Genomic DNA, 23,876 nt, shown 5'->3' on the forward strand with positions numbered 1-23,876 from the left:
GATAATGCCGGACCCAGTGGTTTCACTCGTAGTGGGAGGTTGTTTGCACCTGATACCTTGAGAGGTGGGGAGGGAGAAAAAGAAAAGAAAGAAAAGGCCGAGGCTTTAGCCAGGGCAAGAGGAAAGCAAGTGATGAATGAAGGTACTCCTGTGGTGACACCGGTGCCTGGTGGGCCGGAGAAAGAGCTTGATGATGAAGCGGAAGAATTTTTAAGAATCATCAAGAAGTCTGAGTACAAGCTTGTGGACCATCTGCAGCAGACCCCATCTAAAATCTCAATTTTGTCGTTGTTGCTGAGCTCTGAGGGGCATAGAGAGGCTTTGCTGAAAATTCTGAAGAGAGCCTATGTTCCTCAGGAGATCACTATCAATCAGTTGGAGACGGTGGTGTCTAATGTTCATGTCAGCCATGGGCTGGGTTTCACCGATATGGATTTAACTGTGGATGGGCGGAATCATAACCGGGCTTTACACATCGCAATGGCATGTAAAGGGGCCGTGCTTTCGCACGTGTTGGTTGATACCGGCTCCTCATTAAATGTGTTGCCAAAGAAAGCCTTGGCGAAGCTGAATTGTGAAGGATTGATCCTGACGCCCACTGACCTGATAGTGAGGGCTTTTGATGGTTCAAAGCGGGCGGTGTTTGGAGAGGTTGAGCTCCCAGTGAAGATTGGCCCAGAGGTGTTCAAGTCAGTATTCTATGTCATGGATATTCAGCCGACATAAAGTTGCCTGTTGGGTCGACCATGGATCCATGCTGCTGGGGCAGTAACCTCGACTTTGCACCAGAAATTAAAGTATATATGGGATGGGCAGGTCGTCACCGTTTGCGGAGAGGAGGACATCTTCGTCAGTCACCTATCATCGTTCAAATACGTTGAAATGGACGGTGAGATATGGGAGACCCCGAGTCAAGCATTCGAAACCGTTTAGGTGGAGAATGCTCTTTTTGCAAAAGAGGAGGAAAAGCCGTCCATTTCTTCATATAAGCAGGCCGCTGAGGTGGTGAAGAATGGAGAAGCTCCGGGTTAGGGGAAGATGATGGGCATCGCCGCCAAGAAAGACCGATTTGGAGTAGGTTATCAGCCGGGCCGAGGCTCGTTTGGACAAGGCAGAGGACGCCGTCCGTCAGTCACATTCACCAGTGCTGGAATGCTGGATCCAGATCACATCTGTATGGTGGATGAGGGAGTCGACAGCGACTGTGAAATTGATCGGTGGATAAAGCCGTGCGCACCAGGGATGGGAATCCAGAACTAGAAGGCTGAAAAGATCATCACGGTCACTCTGCTCGAAGAGTAATATTTCTATTTTTCAATCTGGTTTGCATGAAAGCCATACGTTTTGCCCGAAACGTAACGGTTCATTGTAAGGGCCACCTCATGTTTAATTTTGCAGACTTTTTGCATCATAAATAAATGGATGTTTTGCAGTTAAAAGCGGTGTTCCCTGTTTTTCATTTATTTTTGCAGTTTAATAAAAACAAAAATAAAAATGGCAATGTTTTCATTTTCCTTTTCAATTTGTCTCGCTCCGGTTCTAAAGCAATGCATGAATCCACATTCATGCAGATGTGATCATTCTCCGGATCTCATTGATAACAATTCTGTTACACCTATGTATGACTTCGACAATCCGATCTATCATGCTGAAGAAGAAGGCGAAGAAGATTGTGAACTGCCGGAGGAATTAGCCAGGTTGTTGAAGCAAGAGGAGAAGGTGATTCAGCCGCATGAAGAGCAAGTTGAGGTAGTGAATCTGGGTACCGACGAGGTCAAAAAAGAGGTGAAAGTTGGGGCTGCTTTGGAGGCGAGTGTCAAGAGCAGAATCCTAGCACTGTTGAAAGAGTATGTCGACATCTTTGCCTGGTCTTATCAAGATATGCCAGGGTTGGATACCGATATCGTTGTGCACAAGCTACCGTTGAGAGCAGATTGTCCTCCAGTGAAACAGAAGTTGCACAAAACTCGACCTGACATGGCGATGAAAATTAAAGAGGAAGTGCAGAAGCAGTGGGATGCTGGTTCCCTAGCTGTCACTAATTATCCGCCTTGGGCCGCGAATATTGTGCCAGTCCCGAAGAAGGATGGGAAAGTAAGAATGTGTGTGGACTACCGGGATCTGAACAGAGCTAGCCCGAAGGATGATTTCCCATTACCTCACATTGATGTGTTGGTAGACAATACAGCTCAATTCTCGGTGTTTTCCTTCATGGATGGCTTTTCTGGCTATAATAAAATCAAAATGTCGCCAAATGATATGGAGAAAACAACGTTCATCACACCGTGGGGCACCTTCTGTTATAAGGTGATGCCATTTGGTCTCAAGAACGCCGGTGCTACTTATCAGAGGGTTATGGTTGAAGGTGAGAAAAACAAGAAAGGGGGGGTTTGAATTGTTTTGAAAAATAAGCGCTTTTCAAACTGAAAATCACACAAGGATTTTATACTGGTTCGCTTATAACACAAAGCTACTCCAGTCCACCCGGCCAAGGTGATTTCGCCTTCAACAAGGACTTAATCCACTAATCTTGAAAGATTACAAACAACACCTAAGAGAGAAGAAAATCTCTTAGTCTTCTCAAGTCTACAGACTACACAGAGTCACTTGAGGAAATCAAACAAATAAAATATACAAGATATGTAATCTAGAGTGCTTCAAAGAAAGCAAGTATTACAAACTAAAGAACAGATTTTTCACTTAATAAGCAAAAGCTTAGTGAATTCTTTGAGAGCAAAGATGATTTTCTTGAGCGTGAAATAATTCAGTATAGTTTTGGCTAGTTGATTTTCTTGTTACTGAATGTTGATTGCAGCTCTATTTATATATGAGTTGAAGTAGTGGTTGAATCTGGTGGATATTAAACTGAGTTTACTCCATCACTTAAATAGCTTCTGCAGTTTAACTTTTCATCTTTGAAGTGACTACTTACCACAAGTAGTATCTTCTCTCTTGGAAGAGGAGATTAACGTCTCTTTCTCTGTTTAGGAAATCTATTTGAAAATCTTTACTTGACTTGAACGTTACTTCATCATGATTAGCAAATCCATAATCAGAGTATTTGTGTTTCTGGAGAATCTTGGAATCATGATTCTGATGTTGATCTCTTGAGAGTTCAGATAGCGCTGATAACTTTCAGAATATACAGATAACGTTTCTCCAGAGTCAGAGCTTCTAGACTTTACTACATGTTCAGATGCTTCTGATACTTTGCAGTTTTGTCCAGAGTCAGAGCTTCTAGACTTTCTTGAACGTGCTTCCACTTCAGATGCTCCTAATACTCTAGAATTTGTATCTGATCTTGTTGTGCATCTGATGACATCATCAGATTCATTTCTTCTTTCTTTAGAACCCTGCACACTTAGAAACTTTTCGTTAGGGTGCCATTTTTGGTTTCATCCTTTGTTATCATCAAAATCAAGGAATCTGTTGTAGAACAATTTTGTTCTTACAATGGTGACTTTGTTTCATGATATGATTCATCATGAAATCGAATGCTATGTTGATGGTATGATAGCAAAGTCCCAAACAGAAGAGGGGCATTTGGTAGATCTGGCCAAGTTGTTCGACCGGATGAGACAGTTCAGACTGAGGTTGAATCCGAATAAGTGCACTTTCGGAGTGCGGTCCGGAAAATTGCTGGGGTTCATTGTAAGTGAAAAAGGAATCGAGGTTGATCCTGCTAAAGTAAAAGCAATAAGAGAAATGCCTGAACCGAGAACAGAGAAGGAGGTTCGTGGTTTCTTAGGTAGATTGAACTACATTTCACGGTTCATATCTCATCTAACAGCCACGTGTGAACCTATATTCAAATTGTTGAGAAAAGATCAAACGGTCAGGTGGAGTAATGATTGCCAAGCGGCATTTGAAAAAATAAAAGAGTATTTGCAGGAGCCTCTGATTCTGATGCCTCCTGTGGAGGGACGACCGTTAATTCTGTACTTGACGGTCCTCGAGGGGTCTATGGGGTGTGTATTGGGGCAGCATGACGAGTCTGGTCGAAAAGAGCATGCCATATACTACCTTAGCAAAAAGTTTACTGACTGTGAAATAAGATATTCACTGCTCGAGAAAACTTGTTGTGCTTTGGCCTGGGCTGCTCGCCGACTGAGACAGTATATGCTGGTTCATACCACTTTGTTGATTTCCAAGATGGATCCAATCAAGTATATTTTTGAGAAGCCAGCATTGACCGGACGGGTTGCGAGGTGGCAAATGATTTTGAGTGAATATGATATCCAGTATACCTCTCAGAAAGCAATCAATGGGAGCGTATTGTCTGATTACCTCGCCCAGCAACCCATTGAGGATTATCAACCGATGAAGTTTGAATTCCCTGATGAGGACATCATGTTTCTCAAATCGAAAGATTGTGAGGAACCGATCCCGGAGGAGGGGCCTGACCCTGAATCCGAATGGATTCTGATGTTTGATGGGGCCGTTAACGTGAATGGTAGCAGTGTTGGTGCTGTTTTGGTTACGCCGAAGGGATCCGACATTCCTTTTGTTGCCCGGCTAACATTTGAGTGCACCAACAACGTGGCTGAATACGAAGCTTGCATACTGGGGATTGAAGAGGCGATTGATTTGAGAATCAAGAACCTTGTTATATATGGAGATTCAGCTCTGGTTGTGAACCAAGTTAACGGAAAATGGTATACGCATCAATCTCATTTAGTTCCATACTGAGACTATACGAGGAGATTGTTGACGTTTTTCACCAAGGTGGTATTGCATCATGTGCCTAGAGAAGAGAATCCGTTGGCAGATGCTTTGGCTACTCTGGCTGCCTTGATTAAGGTGCAGTGGTGGAATCAATTTCCCAGTGTTGAGGTGGGACGTCTGGATAGACCGGCTTATGTGTTTGCTGTTGACACAGCGCCTGATGATGAGAAGCCGTGGTATTACGATATCAAGCGCTATCTAGAAACCCAAGAGTATCCTGAGGGAGCATCTAAGAAGGACCGAAAGACTCTGCGAAGGTTGGCCATGGTGTTCTACTTGAATAAGGATGGGGTTTTGTACAAGAGGAATTTCGATTGGGTTTTGCTCAGATGTGTTGATGACAGAGAAGCAAGCCAATTGATGAAAGAGGTTCATGAGGGATCGTTCGGTACCCATGCCAGTGGGAATGCAATGGTGAAGAAGCTGCTGCGGGCTGGTTATTTTTGGATGACAATGGAGGCCCAATGTTTCAGTTTCGTGCGGAAGTGTCATAAATGCCAGATTTATGCTGATAAGGTGCACGTGCCTCCGAATCCGTTGAGTTTGATGTCGTCTCCGTGGTCGTTCGCTATGTGGGGCATTGATATGATCGGAAAGATTGAGCCTACGACGTCGAATGGGCACCGGTTCATATTAGTGGCTATTGATTACTTCACCAAGTGGGTGGAAGCAGCCTCTTATACGAACGTGACGAAGCAGGTCGTCGCCAGATTTCTCAAGAGAGACATCATTTGCAGATATGAGGTTCCCGAGAGAATCATTACTGATAATGGTTCTAATTTGAATAACAAGATGATGGCAGAACTGTGCCGGGAATTCAAGATCGAGCATCACAATTCTTCTCCTTATCGTCCGAAGATGAATGGGGCGGTTGAGGCAGCCAATAAGAATATAAAGAAGATTGTGCAGAAGATGGTTGTGACCTATAAGGACTGGCATGAGATGTTGCCATTTGCATTGCATGGGTATCGAACTTCGGTGCGTACATCTACTGGGGCAATGCCTTTCTCTTTGGTATATGGATTGGAAGTCGTGCTACCGGTTGAGGTTCAGATTCCCTCTTTGAGAGTCCTGATGGACGTGAAATCAAAGGAGACGGAGTGGGTAAGGACTCGGTTCGAAGAGTTGAGCCTAATTGAGGAAAAGAGGCTGGCGGCCATTTGTCATGGGCAGTTGTACCAGCAGCGGATGAAGCGTGCTTTTGACCGAAAGGTACGACCTCGTGTGTATCACGTAGGAGATATGGTGCTGAAAAGGATCCTTCCTCCTCAAAACGATCGTAGGGGCAAGTGGACACCTAATTATGAAGGTCCATTCGTGGTCAAGAAGGTTTTCTCTGGCGGAGCCTTGTTGCTAACGACCATGGATGGCAAGGATTTTCCATCCCCTGTAAATGCGGACGCAGTTAAAAAATACTTCGTATAAAGAGACCCGCTGGACGAAAAGAATAAAATAGTCCAGGCAAAAATGGGCATCCCGGCGAACCAAAAAAAACAGAAAGAAAAGGTTCGGGCAAAAATTAGGGATAAAAAGAAAAATTGTACACCCGGCAAGTCGAAAACCTGAAAAGGCGGCTTGGGCAAAAAGGGGTATCCCGGTGGACTGAAAACCCGAAAGGGCGGTCCAGGCAAAAGAGGAATTGGAACGAACAACTGCGTCTGGCATGATCGTTTGTACTTTTGATATCACATGGATAATACCCGGTAGGGATCAGTCGGAAGCGTCTTGTTCAGAAGGCAGAAAGCACGGAAAGTCTGAGGACATATGGGGTGTAACCGAGTTGGAACTCGATGAGATCACGGTTTCACATTGCCATTAGGATAGATTTTTCCTTTTGTGCGTAATTACCTCTTTTCAGGAATTGCTTCCTTTGTATTGCTCATTTATGAGCCACACTTTTTCAATCAATAAAATGCGTATTCAGTCAAATAATTTTGTTTTTGTTTTCATTACCGCTTTGATTGCCAAAAACATCCAATTGTTTGTGATAAAGAATCTTGCATTTTAAGACACACAGGTCCCTTCCAATGCATGTTTATAAGATTGAAAGCTTGAAATCTTATTCGGAAGGTTGAGTGACCCAAGTGTTGAAATCTTGACACGCCTGGGGCACGGTTTTATCTAACGATCTCTTTTGCAGGTACTGTTAGGTATTTTCATTCACTTGCAGGTTGTGATGTGGAAGCTTTTGATAAAAGATCCCCACGGAGTCCGATCAGGGACAAGAGATGGAAGAATGGTAGAAAGACGGTGAGGAAGAACGACGATCCTGGATATTAATCAAGAAGACTCTTCAAAGTCTGAAGATTGGAAAGTCTGTACCAATCCCAGGATTTCGCTCCTCGTAGAGGACGGAACAATCGGGAATACAAGGTGATGAATCAGAAAAGTCCAGACGAGTCCGGGAGTTCTCAAAATTGGAAAGCTGACATTGGAGTTGGATATGGAATGCCATGGTTCGACGAGTCGACGGGTGTTCGGTACTAGACTTTCCTCATCTCCCCAAGCAGAGTCGGGAGGACTAATTCCCCAGCAGATTCAAGGTTTGTGGTTTCCCTAGCAGGGTCGGGATGGTTATCTCCCCAGCAGGTTGTAGATTGGTGTTTCCTCAGCAGCCAGGTCCGAAGGTTGCTGTTTCCCAGCGGAGGTATCTGTGGGTGGTGGTTTCCCCAAGCAGAGTTGGGATTGCTGTATCCCCAGCAAGTCAAAGACCGTTGTTTCCCCACAGAGTGTGTTGGTGGTTCTTTCCCCAGTAAGGTCCCCAAGCGGATCGGGTTCAGTGGAATTTATCCCCAGCAAGGGTTGCCTTTTCCTAGCAGCATTACTATTCCCCAGCAGGGTGGAGATTGGAGTGTTGGCGAGTTCCTCAGCAGAGTGCCTCGAGCTCCCCAAAAGAGTCCCTTGAGGGGGATACTTTTTATGCATTCATCATGTAGATAAGCATAGCATATTGCATAAATCGCGTAGCATTTCCATGATTATGGAGCATTACGCTGAAAAGAATATCATGCATCATTATTGCAAGCATAAGCTAGTCTCAAACCGTGGTTATCGTTTGAGAGGTGGTTTTGCCCGAAGGTGAAGGTGTTACTCCGAGGAGTTTTTGGCATCGTGATTTTACTCATAAGTAATTCCCCAGTAGTGCGATATTGGAGGAAGGATTTCTGTCAGGCGGAGATGGAAATGATAATCAGAGAATTTTCGGGGTTCAAAAAAAAAAAAAAAAAAAGGGAAGAAAACAAGAAAGAGAATAATCCCCAGCGAAGTATAAATTGTTCGTCTGTTAGGGGTTGAACAAAGGATAGCCGGTTCGTGGCTTGTTATCACCAGCATGGGTCGTTGGCACGCGTGCCGTCTCATGTATCACTGTTTTTATCTTTGCCGATGCTGATAGGCATGAAGAGTTCTCCGGTGATCAGACCGAGGTGGGTATTCAGACCAAAGGTTCCGATTTTCAGATCGAAGAAGTTTCCAACAATCAGGTTGAAGAACTTATGGCACTCAGGCCAGTTCCGATTTTCAGATCAAAGGAGTTTCCAACAATCAGGTTGAAGTACTTACGGCATCCAGGCCAATCTTCCGGTATACAGACCGAGGCGGGTATTCAGACCGATACGACACTCAGGCCAATTTTCCGATACTCAGGTGCAGCTTGCGGCAGTCAGGCCAGTTTTCCGGTGATCAGACCGAGGTAGGTATTCAGACCAAGTTTCCGTTTTTTAGATCGAAGAAGCTTCCGAAGTTCAGATCGATGCGGCTTGTGGCACTCAGGCCAGTTTTCCGGTATCCAGACCGAAGTGGTGTTCAAACCAAAGTGGCGTTCAGGTCAGTTTTTTGGGCATCCAGGCCAATCTCCCGGTATTCAGACCGATATCAATACTTTCATATTCTGATGCTCAGTATGCGGAGAGACGAGCAGCATTCAGGCCATGGTTATCTCTGTGTTACTGTTTATCCAGACATATTTCTGTTCGGTATTCAGGCCAACTTTCTTCGTACCAGACGGGTTCTTCTTTCAAGATTGCTTCTTTGCCGAGTCTGACAGGCATTGTTAATTATTTCCCAATCAGAGTGCAAATTATTCGTCTGTTCTTGGTATTCAATCACTCTTCACCCTGATCATCTGAAAGCCGAGGCTGTTCATATCGACAGGTTCACAGTGGATTGAATAGGGGCAGTTGTAACACCTCAAAATTTGCCCTCCTCTCTTGGGACTAGCTTGATCATATTGCATTTCATTTTTAGGTCATTAGTCATTACATTTTTGCATATCATGTGGAGACATTGAGCAAGTCATCCTCCTAAGTCTTGGTCAGAAGATGAGGAGGTTAAAAGATTCAAGCCTGAGGGTTTCATGGAATTGATCACTAATCATCTGAGGGTTTGTGCTTCAATTAGGGTTTCTTGGTTCCTCAAGGAGGTTGATCTTTATCTTGGTTGAAATGGTACATCATCATCATCATGGTCTTATCATCACCAAGAGATTTATTATGCTTGATCAGTTCCTTGGGATTAGGGTTTTGACCTCTGGTCAACCCTAATCATCTGCATTATGCCAATCAGGGCTTGTCAAGGAGAAGAGGTATTTCATGGGATGGGGATCATTCTAGGGTTTTATTGAGCTTGTACAAGCTAGGGTTTCATTTTGGAACCATTTCATCAGGAGATTGAGGCTCAAGCTCAACAGTTAAGCTGAAATTCATCTATCAACTGAAAAAGTCAACCAAAGGTCAACTGTTGGATTTGAAGGTGGGAGATGGTTAGAAAGGCCTCATTCATGTCCAAACAAGTTTCATTTGACATTTCAAACATCAACATTGAAGAAAATAAAGTCAGATGAAAACTTTCCAAAAATAGAAAGTGACTTGTAATTCAAGATTGCCAAAAATGGAAAGCTTTTCTCCTCAAGATTACGTCATCAAAAATGATTCAAATGGAATTTTTTCCAACACGAAAGTTGTATATCTTGCTCTCACCTTTCCAAAAAGTCCAAGAACATGAATTTCTCATGTGTGGTTGGCAAGATATGGTCAAATCTTGGTCAAGCAAATTTGAACTTTACAAGGGCATAACTTTTGAACCAAAAGGCCAAATGGAGTGGGATTTTTTGCAACATTCTTGTTTTGTCATGTACTATCCAATTCAAGCATCATAGGCCATGCATTTTGATCCCAAAAATATTTGAATTTCCATTTGAATTTTGGAGGGAAAATGGCAATTTGAAAAATATTCGTTGTTTTCACTTTCTAACAATTATTTTTGCCTCCAAATACCATTTCATGTGGATTTCAAACCAGAATATGCATTGTTCCATTGGTCATTGTATGTATAGAGGTGAATTGGACAATTTGGCATAACACCTTCATTTCACTAATACCATTGCATTTGCTTAATCATGATTAGTGTGCATCATTAACAAACCATATATAAACCTAATCATAACTGTTTTCTTCATTAGCATAACAGAATTCTGAAATCTAGATCTAGATCCAAAAAATTCACATTTTTTCCTCTCAACTTTTCTCCAATTTTCTTCACAAACATAGCATTGTTCTTGATCAAAGCATGATCCATAAGCATAATTGAGTGTGTTTGAAGCAAGATTGCAAGGATTTTCGAGCTGATTGAGGACTGTTGTAAGCTACCTCCATCCATGGCAGTTTGATTTTCCAGCTAGATCGTGCAAGATAAACAGCCAAACCTTCATCCAAATCATCATATGAGAGCTGAGGAACTTCTGTTTGTGCCTTGCAAAGCTTGAATCCACGTGTTTCACTTCTGCCATTCCATTAAGGTTAGAATTCGACTTGCATGATTCTTGAAATTGATATATGCTTATGGTAGATCTTCCAGTGGTGATTAATCTGCACTTTGTTTCATTGAATTTCATCAAGAAATGAGAAAGTTATGTTGAATCTGAGTTTCATGCATGAAACTTCCATGGCTCGAATCTTGTGATATAGGATGAGTTAGGTCAAATTGAGTTTAGATTGATGATGTACATTGAAGGATGAATCTAATGATATAACTCTTGTCCACTTCTGTGACAATTTGTTCTTGAGCCTGGAATTGATGATGAACTCGTATGAATGTTATTGAAAATTTTCCAGAAATCCATTTTTGATCCTTCAGAACCCTTGCCTTACGTTTCGCTGGTGTTTGTGGTTAGCGCGTTTCTGATTGGCTCATGGGGACTCCATGCAGCGCGTCTCATTGGCCAGGCGAGAAGTTGACTTCGGTTGACTGCCAGCATATTAATGAAACGACTGCGTTTCATGTGCTGGCGCCTCAATTTGAAATTGGACACAGATCGATTCTTGGCTCAGTTGTTTTCATTATTGCCTTTGCATTTTTATTACATGCCATTTCATGCTAGTTCTTCATGTGATTTTTATTTTTTCCTTCAATTCAAAAATTCATATCTCAATGAATAATTGTCGAAATAATGTGTGGTTTTTTCCATTATTCTCCTCATGATGTCTAGAATTTTTTGGCTATTTTACTACAAATTGTGCACGGATGGAATTTATTTTGGCTTTGGGATTGTGTATGTATGTGTTTTCTTGACCTACCTTGCCAAAAGCTTCATGAAATGATGAGATTTTATCCAATGCTCTTGAAACTTTGTGTGCATAAAATAGACATCTCAATGGACATTTTGGTATAGAGTTTGCATTTTTCCCATTTCTGGTTGATGAGATATGATCTGTTGAATGTGGGTGTGACAATGTGTGTCACACCATTGCTTGTCCAACTTGTTGATTTTATTTACCATGCCAATTAAATGCCAAATAATATGATTTTTTGCATGATGCTACTTCTGGATGTTAGGATTGATCATGATTTTTTATGGAACTTTTGGATGCATTTATGATTTGTTTGAGATTTTCTTTGATGATTGGTCATGTTTGGACTTTTGATGAGTGTTGAACTTAGATGATTTGTGAAATGCTTGATGTTTACACTATGAGCTTGAAATTTTGCACATTGATTCTAGACACTTTGAAGTTTATCTTGGCTTTGGTTTGAGACATTTATCATGTTTGGATTCTGTTTTAGGCTTGTGTGAACTTGATGCATCTAATTGTGCCCTAATTGAGCTTGTTTTGCTTTACCTTGCCTTATGGAATTTATTTGACATGCTTCTACTTGTCCAAATGCCTTGAATTTTGGTATGATGATCATGTGGTGAGTGTTGTTTAGCCATGATTTTTCTTGAGATTTATTGAGTCGTTTTTGAGTTGATGTGGATTGGTGCATTTTGTTTGCTTCAATGAGCTTTCAACTTGCATGCTTTGCCTTCCTTGCCTTGTGAAATGAAATTGGTTGATGATATGAACATGAGACCACTTGGATGTTGTTCTTAATTGATTGGACTTGATTCTTGTCAATTTTCATGTTCTGTTTTGAATTATTTCTCCCTCTTTGACCCTAGGCTATGTCTTAGTGGTTTGTGCTTATGTTTGAGTTGTGTTTTCAGGACAAGAAGCATATGGCCTTGAGGAATTGATTCAATGGCTTGAGTTGGCCTATTTGGTTGATGTTGATTAACATTGATTTGTTTTGTAGGTTGCTTTAGCTAATTTGAGTTGAGCTTGTGCCTTGCACTTTGATGCATAGCTTGCTTGCACTTGTTGTCTGTTTGTACAGTTAACTGTTGACCATTAGTCTGTCTGTTTGACTTTGTGAATTGTAAACTGACTGAGTTAGATTGTTTTCAGGTACCTTAGTTGCTATACTTCTTTTGAACTTGATTTTGCAGTTGCTTGGTTGCTTAACCAATTGAGGTATAACCCACTGACTTCATGTAGTCTGGAAGACCTGGCCTGTTACTTGGTCGGACACCTGTCTGAAGCCCTCCTTAAGAGGCAATGCTTGTGTATGTTTATCTTTGTGCCAAGCAGGAAAAGACCTTTGATAAGGCAATTGGCAGATGAAAGAGATGTGCAATCCATCTACTGCTATTCAGTTGAGTCATCCCTCTGCTCACACAACTGGTGTTGATGCATTGTGGATATTAACCCAAGATCTATGTTGAGTCAGTCATAAGTGTAGAAGGGTTCCCACTTTCTGAACCCACACTTTCATTTGTCTGAAGCTCTCCCAGGCCAGGGATAAGAGCTGTGAGGTCTTACCCTCACTTCCCATTTCATCTGCTTCACCCTAACTCTCAATGTTAGGGTTAAGAGCTAACATCACCCGATTACAATTGGCTTATGTTTCACAGCCTAACCCTTGTGTGAGCCCACTTTGCTTGTATATAGTGTGTGCTAATTGTGTGATTGTTTATTGTGCTTGTATGCTTTGCTTTGCCTGTTTAGGATAGCTTGCTGCCTGTGCAAGTTAGATAGAAAACTCAACCTAGGACCATTGTGGATTGCATGATAACTATTAGGCTCGAGTCAGTCTCCCTTCTAGTTTGTCATTTCCCAGTCTCTGGTTAGGAGAAAGTTTCTCCCCTGTTCAGGGGAACTACGTTGCCCTGATCCTCATACCAGATGAGGTACGTAGGCAGGAGGTCGTACGAGATCTCTCAGGGAACCCTTTTTCTCTTTTGTGTGTGTTTGCTTGACAGTTATTAGGCTCGAGTTCCTGACTCCCTATTGACTTGTTGTCTGTTATCCTTCTTGTGTGTTAGGATATGGATGTAAGCCCAGCGATTGGCATTCCGTATCCTAGTGGTGTGTGCTTGGAGTCCGATATAAGTCCAGCAATTGGCACTTGGTTTCCAGTGTGGGTTTGTTTGGTTCGGAGTCTGATGTAAGTCCAGCGATTGGCATTCGGTTTCCATGTTTGCCTGTGTGTGTGTGTTTTGTTTCGGCGTGCGTGAGCCGAACTACGGTAGCTCTGATTCTAATTCCAGATGAGATACGTAGGCATAGGATGCGATATCCTAGCGAGCCATTTCCCCTCTTCTCCCACCTGTGTTGTGTGTGTGTGATGTTTGTTTGTGAGCAGTTTTAGCAACCTTCCTTCTATCTTTTTGAGCGTGGATCCCGTCGAGTACGACGGATGCGTAGGGGTGCTAATACCTTCCCTTCGCATAACCGATTCCCGATCCCATCTCTCTTTGGTCGCGAGACCATGTCTTTTCCAGGTTTACTTCGAGCGTTTCCTTTCCCTCTTTGGGATAAATAACACACGGTGGCGGCTCTGTTTGTTTTGTTTTAGCCCACCGGTTGTTTTTCATGGATGGGACACTGAATAAAGGAAGAAATATTCCTTCCCAAATTGACTCTCTCACTTCCCTTCATCCTCCTCTTGTTGGTGCACAAATCCTTCAGAAACTTAGCATACTTAGGAACCTGCTTAATCACATCAAGTAACGGGATGTTTACCGCAACTTTTCGGAAAACATCTAATATCTCTCTTTCTTTGTCTCCCTCCTCAATTCTCTTATTTTTCAGAACTCTATGTGGGAAGGGGACTGGTGGTACGTGCTCTTTTTCTTTAATTTTTCCAGTTTCGACCACAACAGAAGAAGGAGAAGGAGGTTCAGCAGACAGTTCAGAAGTAGGAAGTTCAGAAGTTACCTCAATGATTTTTTTATTTTTTTCAGGGGCTGGTTCTGTAACTTTTCCGGATCTCAAAGAAATTGCACTCATATTAGCATTAGGACTATTTGGATTGATAACTGTTTGGGCTGGAAGTTGGTTCGACCCTTGGGCTTGCATGTTATTCATTTGAGTAGCAAGTTGTCCCATCTGCGTGTTCAAGTTCTGGATGCTAGCATCGGTCCTTTGTTGGAACTGAAGGTTGTTGACGGCCATTTCTTTAACAAGTTCCTCTAAAGAAGGTCCGGAAGGTGTATGGGCAGCCGCTTGAGGTGGGTTAGGTTGTTGGCTCGTTTGTGAGTTTCCATATCGGAGGTTTGGATGGTTCCTCCAACTCGGGTGGTACTTATTAGTGGACAGGTCGGGAATGTTGTACCGATTCTGGTTGTTACTTTGGTTGTAAGGGGCTGCAGCATAAGCTGGAGGTAATTCAGTAGGCTTATCATCTTGCAAAATAGGACATGTATCAGTAGGATGATCAGAAGAGGTACAAATGCCACATAACCTTGGTGGTGTTTGAAGTTGTTGGGTTGCTTGAGCCTTACCTACGACTATCATCTGCTGCACTAAATCCTTCAACTCATTCATTTTATTTTCGAAGGCTTTGTCGGAGTGAGAAACATGAGAGGATACGTGAATTTTGTTCACACCCTTTATTTGGACAGAATTATTTCTTGTTGTGAACTGTTGGGAATTTAGTGACATATTCTCAATTAGAGCCTTGGCAGCAGCCGGAGTTTTATCGACAAGTGCTCCACCACTAGCAGCATCAAGAATGTTCCTATCCATCGGTAACAACCCCTCATAAAAGTACTGGATGAGTAGCTGCTCGGTGATCTGGTGCTGAGGGCAGCTGGATACCAACTGTTTAAACCTCTCCCAATATTCGGTCAAAGACTCATTACCCTGTCTAATACCACATATCTCTTTTCTTATCGAGGCAGCTCTGGAGGCAGGAAAGTATCTCTCAAGGAACACTTTTTTCAGAGCATTCCAGTTTGCAATTGAATTTGGCTCGAGGGAATATATCCAATCCTTTGCTGCACCCTGCAATGAAAAAGGAAAAGCTTGAAGTTTGATATGATCTTCAGTGATCCCTTCAGGCTTCAGTGGCGTAGAACACACCACTTGAAATTCTTTCAGATGTTTGTGAGGATCTTCACCTGCAAGACCACTAAACTTGGGCAACAAATGGATTAAACCTGATTTTAACTCAAAAGGAACAACATCAGCAGCATACTCAACACACAAACCGTTGTAATTCACATCAGGTGCAGCTAACTGCCTTAATGTTCTATTATCAGCCATTTCAAGTGAGCTAGTGGAAACCTGGACTGCTCTACGTCGTGTGTGCAAAGTTCTCTCTACTTCAGGATCAAAAGCAACAAGTTCAGAACAAGATGACCTAGTTGCCAGGACTAATGCACAACAATGCAGCAACAATGATCAAAATGCCAACAATGTCCCTAAAATTTAAAAAACAAGCACAAAGAAGGAAATCGATCAAAAAAACTTCAGAAAAATAAAACGACACCGAAATTGATCTAATGGCTTAAAAATAGAATTTTGAGATTTTTTTTTGATTTTTTACGACTAAATGAAAACAGTAAATAAATCATAAAAAATAGAATTTTCTGCTTCAAATGCCCGGAACAGATTTTGATTCGGACGAAATTTTCAAAAAAAACAGAAATTTTCAAAAAAAACAGAATTTTTTTACGTTTTGGACTCTAAAATGCGAATTGGACGAAACCGCGAGGAAACTAACACTATGACTCTAAATTTGATTAATAACGACAAGAATCCCCGACAACGGCACCAATTTGATCTGCGGTCGCTCGCGGATCAAAAACGAGTGGTTTTTGTAAATATGTAATATAGCGACAATGACTCAAAATATCGTCTCTCAAGGATTCTTGTGGAAAAATCAATAACAGTAATAAAATAAGGGGGGGTTTGGTTTAGGGTTCCGGTAAAGAAAAAAAAAGCACTTAAAATAATTGATTACTGAAATAAGTTGTTGTGAAATAAGGGATTAAAGTAACGGATCCACTGCCTCGGTTCTTACTAATCATCGACCGATGAAAATACAATTTCCCAAGCGGGACTTCTATCTTATTTGATGAAAAAATCAGTCAACAAGCGTGGAAGATTTTATGAGAACATGTTCCTATTGCCGGATTAAGCATACGGTAAATGATAGAGCAAATTAACAGTTAAGCAGAGTTAATCTATGATTAAAATTAGGAACACAGATCACTCAAATTAAATCAAATACACTATATGATAATTGAATTAAGCAAACAACAATCACATGATATAATTGAAAGGAATAGAAATTAAATTGTAAATATCATAACAATCTCAAAGTTTGAAACCTGAGTACAGTGAATTCGTCCAAAGAGGATTAGTTCTCCATGAGTTTTCAAGCTTCAACAATATTTTTTTGCGTCAATAGTCCCCCCGTGAACAGTACACACGTTCTCCTTAAAAAGATAAAAAGTGGATCCGGTTCAAAACCCAACTGGGTCGAAAATATAACCCAGGCCCACAACATGACCCAACACTAAAATAAAATTCTAATGCTGTAACTTGAAACGAAATTCTAGAATTTTGAGCTTCGAATCTGACTTCGACTCCAACACGAAATTTGTAGCTCTCTCTCTTAGCTTTCCTGCGATTTTTAGAACGCCTCAAACGGATTCCCGGAACTCCAGTTATGATCGTTTCCGCGCAGACTGCTAAAGCTGAAAAATAAGTGCGAAAATTAAATAAAACTAAAAATAAAATAAAATATGAAAACATAATAAAATATAAAAATAAACAAAATAAAATAAAGAAATGTCTAAGTAAAAAGTAGGAGAATTGTGCATAAATATGCACTTATCAAACTTCCTGCATTAAGATGTCCGCTTCGTGTCTATCCACGCATCTGAGCAAAACCATGTCGAAGTTCCTCTTATATAACACATCGTCTTTATTCAAGAAGAAACTTCCTGCCAATCTTCTCAAAGTCTTTCTATCATTGTTAGATGCCCCTGCAGGGTACTCTTGATTCTTCAGAAAGCACTTGATGTCGTGACACTAGGGCTTGTCATCAACTACCACTTCAGCAGCAAACACATACGCGGCCCTATCAAGGCGCATAACATCAATCATGGGAACATGGTTCGACCGAATCTACTTGATCATGGAGGATAGAGTAGCAAGAGCATCTGCCATCTGGTTCTCGTCACGAGGTATATAATATAGCTTTACTGTTGTGAAGAAAGTCAACAGTCTTCTCGTGTAATCTCTGTATGGGACCGGATTAGGCTGGAGAGTATTCCAATCACCATTCACTTGATTGATCACTAGAGCCGACTCTCCGAAGATGTCTAGAGTCTTGATTCTCAAATCAATGGCTTGCTCGATACCCAAGATACAGGCTTCATACTCAGCTTCATTATTGGTGCACTCAAAAGTCAGGCGAGCGGTGAAAGGCATGTGGGCACCTTTCGGAGTGGCAATGACAGTACCAATTCCACTTCCTTTGGCATTGACGGCCCCATCAAACATTAAAGTCCACTTTTCATCTGGATCAGGTCCCTCCTCAACAACTGGATCTTCACAGTCTTTCATCTTGAGGAACATGATGTCTTCATCCGGAAAATCAAACTTCATCGGCTCATAATCATCAATCGGCTGCTGAGCAAGATAGTCTGACAGAATACTCCCTTTGATGGCTTTTTGGGATGTATATTAGATGTCGTACTATGTCAATACCATTTGCCAACGAGCTACCCTTCCGGTGAGAGCTGCCTTCTCAAATATATACTTGACTGGAGCCATTTTGGAGATCAGTAAGGTCGTGTGAGTCAACATGTATTGTCTCAATCGCTTAGCATCACATGCAAGTGCATAACATGTCGTTTCAAGCATTGAGTATCTCGACTCGCAATTTGTGAATTTTTTACTCAGGTAGTAGATGGCATGCTCTTTCCCACCTGTCTCTTCGTGTTGATCGAGAACACAACCCATGGAATTATCGAGTAATGTCAAATACATAATCAGCGGTCTCCCCGGGACTGAAGGCATAAGGATAGGAGGATTCTGCAAATACTCTTTTATTTTTTCGAAAGCCCTTTGGCAATCATCATTCCACCTAATAGCCTAATCTTTTCTTAACAATTTGAATATTGGCTCACACGTGGCTGTTAGGTGAGAGATGAACCTTGCAATGTAGTTCAACCTTCCTAAGAAACCACGGACTTGTTTTTCTGTTCTTGGCCCAGGCATTTCTTGTATCGCTTTCACTTTGGCCGGATCCACCTCAATCCCTTTTTCATTACAATAAAACCCAGCAGTTTTCCAGATCTCACCCCGAAAGTACACTTGTTCGGATTAAGCCTCGGCTTGAATTTCCTCAAGCGTTCAAACAGTTTCTGCAAATTCACCAAATGTTCTTCTTCCGTCTGAGATTTGGCAATCATATCATCAACGTAAACCTCAATTTCATGATGAATCATATCATGGAAAAGAGTTACCATAGCTCGTTGATATCTTGCCCCAACATTTTTCAGACCAAACGGCACCACCTTGTAGCAGAAGGTCCCCCATGGGGTTATGAAAGTTGTCTTCTCTATGTCTTTTGGTGCCATCTTGATTTGATTATAGCCAGAAAAGCCATCCATGAAGGAGAATACCGAGAACTGAGTTGTGTTATCCACCAAAACGTTGATGTGAGGTAATGGGAAATCATCTTTAGGACTAGCTCTGTTCAGATCCTGGTAGTCAACACACATCCGTACCTTTCCATCCTTTTTAGGTACTGGAACGATATTTGCAACCCATGGTGGATAATTTGTAACCGCTAGAAACCCTGCGTCCAACTGTTTTTGCACTTCTTCCTTTATCTTGACAGCCATCTCTGGTCTTGTTCTTCTGAGCTTCTGCTTGACCGGAGGTCAATCCTCTTTAAGAGGCAAACGGTGTACCATAATCTCTGTGTCAAGCCCTGGCATGTCCTGATAAGACCAAGCGAAGATGTCAACATACTCTTGCAACAATTCAATCAGCCCCTTCTTCACATTATCTTCCAAAGCAGCCCCTATCTTGATTTCTCTCTTGGCGTCCTCGGTGCCGAGATTAATCACTTCAACAGACTCTTGATGCAGTTGAATGACCCTTTCCTCCTGTTTTAATAACCTGGCAAGTTCTTCAGGGAGTTCACAGTCTTCATCACCCTCTTCTTCAGCTTGAAAGATTGGATTTTCAAAGTCGAAGCGAGCCATAGCAGAACTGTTATCAATAGGATCCGATGACGTGCATCTGCATGAAAGATGGTATGTGCTTATGAGTGTGAACAAGAAGTGGAAACTAAACATAACATTTCCAAATGTACATTTTTTTTATATTTTTGATTTTTGAAAACTGCAAAAATAGAAAGACAGTGAACAAAATATTTGAATGCAAAAATACGTCCTTTATTTATGATAAAAAATGCAGGTATCCACATAGATGAGCCCTACAATGAGTCATCACGCCCTGGGCGGAGCGTAAGACTTGGATATGCATGAATTAATAAAGAAAATTACTCTTTAAGAAGAGTGACTTGGATAATCTCTTCAGAAGACCAGTTGCGGAGAACTTCACCTGGGACCCTTGGACGCACCCAATTAACAATGTCGCAATCACTATCCCCATCTTCTTTGTTGATTGCAGAGACCTGGCCGTACTGAATGATGCCAGCACTGGAGAAAGTAATCGGCCCCTGACGAGTCTGAGGCGTTGAAGTTGTAGAAGTCAATGTCGGCTGATACCCAATCCCAAACTTGTCTTCCTTTATAGGTAAATCCACCAGACGTCTCCAACCGGGAGCAACACCTGAATTTACCAAGGCTTGTGCCTGCTTGAAGGACGACAAAGAGGCACCTGCTTCAACCTCTTCCACTGGAGCTTCATCCTTGACTTGAACTTCCTCAAAGGCCTGACACAGGGTCTCATGAATCTCACCTTCTACCTCTACATACTTGACAATTCTACCTCTCCGAACACCGACCTCTTAGAACCATCGAAGGCTCTTACCACAAGATCGGAAGGCTTCAAGATCAAACCTTCTACATCTAACCTTGACAGGGATCTCTTGGGTAGCACATTGAGAGAGGAACATGTATCCATTAGAACATGGGATAGCATAGTGTCTTTACACTCCATCGAGATGTGCAAAGCCTTGTTATGATCGCGTACAGCTGGCGTCAAGTCAGAATCAGTAAAACCCAACCCGTTACTTGTATGAACATTTGCAACGATCCCTTCTAGTTGGTTCACTGAGATCTCCTGAGGCACATATGCAGCATTAAGGACCTTCAGGAGTGCCTCCCTATGTGCCTCCGAACACAGCAGGAGTGAGAGAATAGATATCTTGGATGGCGTCTGAATCAACTGATCGACTACCTTGTCATCGCTTTTCTTTATAATTCTCAAAAGTTCATCCACATCCTTCACAAAAGCAGGCTCAGAGCCAGCCTGTGGTGCAGAGGTACCCTCATTCACAACTTGCTTGCCTTTGGCCTTCGCCGTGGCGTTAGCACTATCAGGTTGGGTAACCGGTGGTGAGAACAGTCTACCACTTCTGGTGAATCGCCCGATTCCACCAACATTGTCCACTGTGGGATCTTTTATCTCAATTCCAGGTTTATACTTCTGATCCTGCACCTCTTCTACTTTCAGTGGCTGCTCCACTCCATGATCATGCATGTACACACTCCCCCCGTAATGCCAAGGAATGACCCTTTCGCTGGTGAAAGGTAAAGGACCAGGGGTCGTGATGGTCATAGTGGATTGATGTGGTCGCACTGGTGGTACCAGTTGCACTACTGGCGCACTGATCTGAGCGGTCGGGTAGAAAATTGTGATAGTGGCAACGTCACAGTCATACTTAGAAATCTTATTTATTGAAGTACAAACATCCGAAACATCGGAATCAAGTTCAGCAAGTACATCAGAATCAAACACCATGTTTGGAATATCAGCAACAACATCAGAAAAGTTAATTACATCATTGGGAATTACAAAATCAGCAGGAACAACATTTGTAAATTCTTCAGCATCTTCAGGAAAGAGAGGATCAACATCTGCATTCTCAACAACCCCTTCAACAGACCTTTGGGCAGATAAGTCTTCATCTTGGAGGATACCATCGTCAAGCAAGGCCTGGATACCCTGCTGCAGCTTCACACAACCCCCACTCTATGCAACACAACCCAAACAATCGCTTCCACAACCGGGGAAAACATCTGCCTTTAGCAAGTATTCTTTGATTTCTAACAGCGGAGTCTTCAACTTCAACACCTCCTTGACTGATTTGACTTCTCCTTCCACCATGTTAACATTTGCTCTATCATGTTGCGACATAGGATTGTTGAAAACATTAGGAGCCGGCGCAAAGTTAATGGCCTTTGAGTCAATAAAGTCCTGAACTACGTGCTTAAAAGCTTTGCAGTTCTCAATAGTGTGGCCAGGTGCCCCAGAGTGGAAATTACACCTAGCATTGGCGTCATAACCCACTGGAAGCCTGCCAACGGCAGGAGCCAAAGTGCGTAACTGCACAAGTTGCAATTGTTAAAGGTTGGGAAGCAACTGGGCATACGACATCGGAAGATTGTCGAAACGCCTATCCATCATCCTCTGTCTCTGTTGGTAAGCAGGTATGTTACCCTGTTGTTGTTGGTATTGATTTTGTTGACGTTGAGGTTGTTGTTGTTGCACTGGTGCTGCAGCCAGAATGGTCACAGCTGCAACATAGGGTTGCTGATGGTAATTCTGAAAATTGCTCCTTCGGTTACCCCTATTCTGATAAGAAGACACAACATTTGCATCCCCTTCTCTCCTCTTTTTTCCTCCTAAGAACGGTTTCTTTGACCCCGAAGATGATCCAACCCCATTTTGGATCTTACACGTCTTCAAGTAGTTCTCCACCCTCTCACCGATAGAGACCACATCAGCAAAATTTGAGGTGTTGCAACCCACCAGACGCTCCAAATAAGATCCAGGCAGTGTGTTCATAAACATGTTGGCCATCTCTTTTTCCAACATTGGAGGCTGAACACGGGAAGCCAACTCTCTCCAGCATTGAGCATACTCTTTGAAGCACTCGTTGCTCTTGAGAGACAGATTCTGGAGCTGAGTCCTGTCAGGTGCCATGCCCGCATTATACTGATATTGCTTCACAAAGGCCTCAGCCAAGTCTCTCCAACAGTGAATATGGGCTTTGTCCAGCCTCATATACCACTCCAAGGATGCCCCAACTAGGCTGTCCTGGAAGAAGTACATGAGCAGCTTCTCATCATCAGAATACGCGATCATCTTGCGGAAGTAAGCTTGCACGTGAGTCTTCGGGCAAGAGTTGCCATTGTATTTATCAAACACGGGGACTTTGAATTTTGGCGGAACTCTCACGCCTGGGACCAGCCCCAAGTCAGCAACATCCACACCAAGAGCATTCTGCCCTTCCACAACTTTCAACCTCTCTTCCAGTCTCCGAAACATAGGGTCCATACCATGGCCCATGCCAAAGTCCTCCTGAAGAAGGGGGAATTGATCCTCCTGATCATCATGGATGGGTTGTTGACCAAGGTTGCCATTGGGATTGGGATAGGCCCCGGTCCATTGGGTCCATTAGCCTCTCAAGTTGAAGGATCAGCCACAACCTCCAGTTGAGTGGTAGGGGGATTCCTCTGTACCAACAATCTAATCTCCTGTTGTCCCTGAGCCACTCCTTGGACCACTTCCATGAACTGATTCATGCAAATCCTCATCTCAGCGAGCTCTGCTTGTAAACCTTCCATTGCTCTTTGTCGATTCCTTCGGGTACCGTATCGGTGAATTCCTGAGTCAGCTATCCTAATAGTGGAATACCAGACAAAATGAGAACACTGCGGCTGTACCTGTTATGCAAGACATGCTAATGAATATGAAAATGCAATGACATGTTTATCAATTTCAAAGGATATTCTACCCCTTGATTCCAGTCTCACATTAGATAAATAGTGTAAGAAAACCCCGACTAGAATCAAGAAGAAGATATAAACCCCTAGGAATAGATAAACATGATGCATGCAATGCTTATGATTTAATTTTTATTTCAGAGGAACTTTAGAGTCTTATTTGCAAATTTTGGAAATATTAAATGCTTATCACATACGGAAATATCACGTCAATTAATATTTGGAAATATTTTTACGCCAAAGAAGTACAGTCTTGATAACCAAATAAAATACAAGAGAGAAGGAAAATGAACATCCTATGGATTCCTAGAAGCAATCGTCAAAAGCCCTCGAGACCGGAAGATAAGCTGCAAGAAGCCGTCTTCACCTCCCTCTCATAGGCTGCCTCCATATCTACCTTCTCTTTGGCGAGTCGATCATACTTCCTCTTCCAAAACTTGGAAGACTGAGGAAGTTTAGAAGTCAATGCGTCATCAGGATCATTAATAACCTAGTGCTCAAGGAACACTATCAAAGCATCCTTCTCTCTGATCTGCTGAAGAAACTCCTCTCGTTCACGGATCCAAGCATGCAAACGGTCTTCGTCTCTCAACTCCTCTACTCCTTCGCT

At 42.4% G+C, this 23,876-nt stretch overlaps 1 protein-coding gene across 1 annotated transcript; it reads right to left on the reverse strand.

The window, feature by feature from the left end:
* Window positions 1–13,892: 13,892 nt before the first annotated feature.
* On the reverse strand, window positions 13,893–15,587 carry LOC127129962 (uncharacterized). Its single transcript, XM_051059058.1, has 2 exons — window positions 14,476–15,587; window positions 13,893–14,310 (listed from the first exon to the last, which is right to left on the reverse strand). Exons 1-2 carry the CDS (start codon window positions 15,585–15,587, stop codon window positions 13,893–13,895), a joined length of 1,530 nt encoding a protein of 509 aa, XP_050915015.1.
* Window positions 15,588–23,876: the final 8,289 nt, after the last annotated feature.

The sequence above is a fragment of the Lathyrus oleraceus genome, chromosome 3, assembly GCF_024323335.1.
Source record: "Lathyrus oleraceus cultivar Zhongwan6 chromosome 3, CAAS_Psat_ZW6_1.0, whole genome shotgun sequence".
Classification (NCBI taxonomy): domain Eukaryota; kingdom Viridiplantae; phylum Streptophyta; class Magnoliopsida; order Fabales; family Fabaceae; genus Lathyrus; species Lathyrus oleraceus.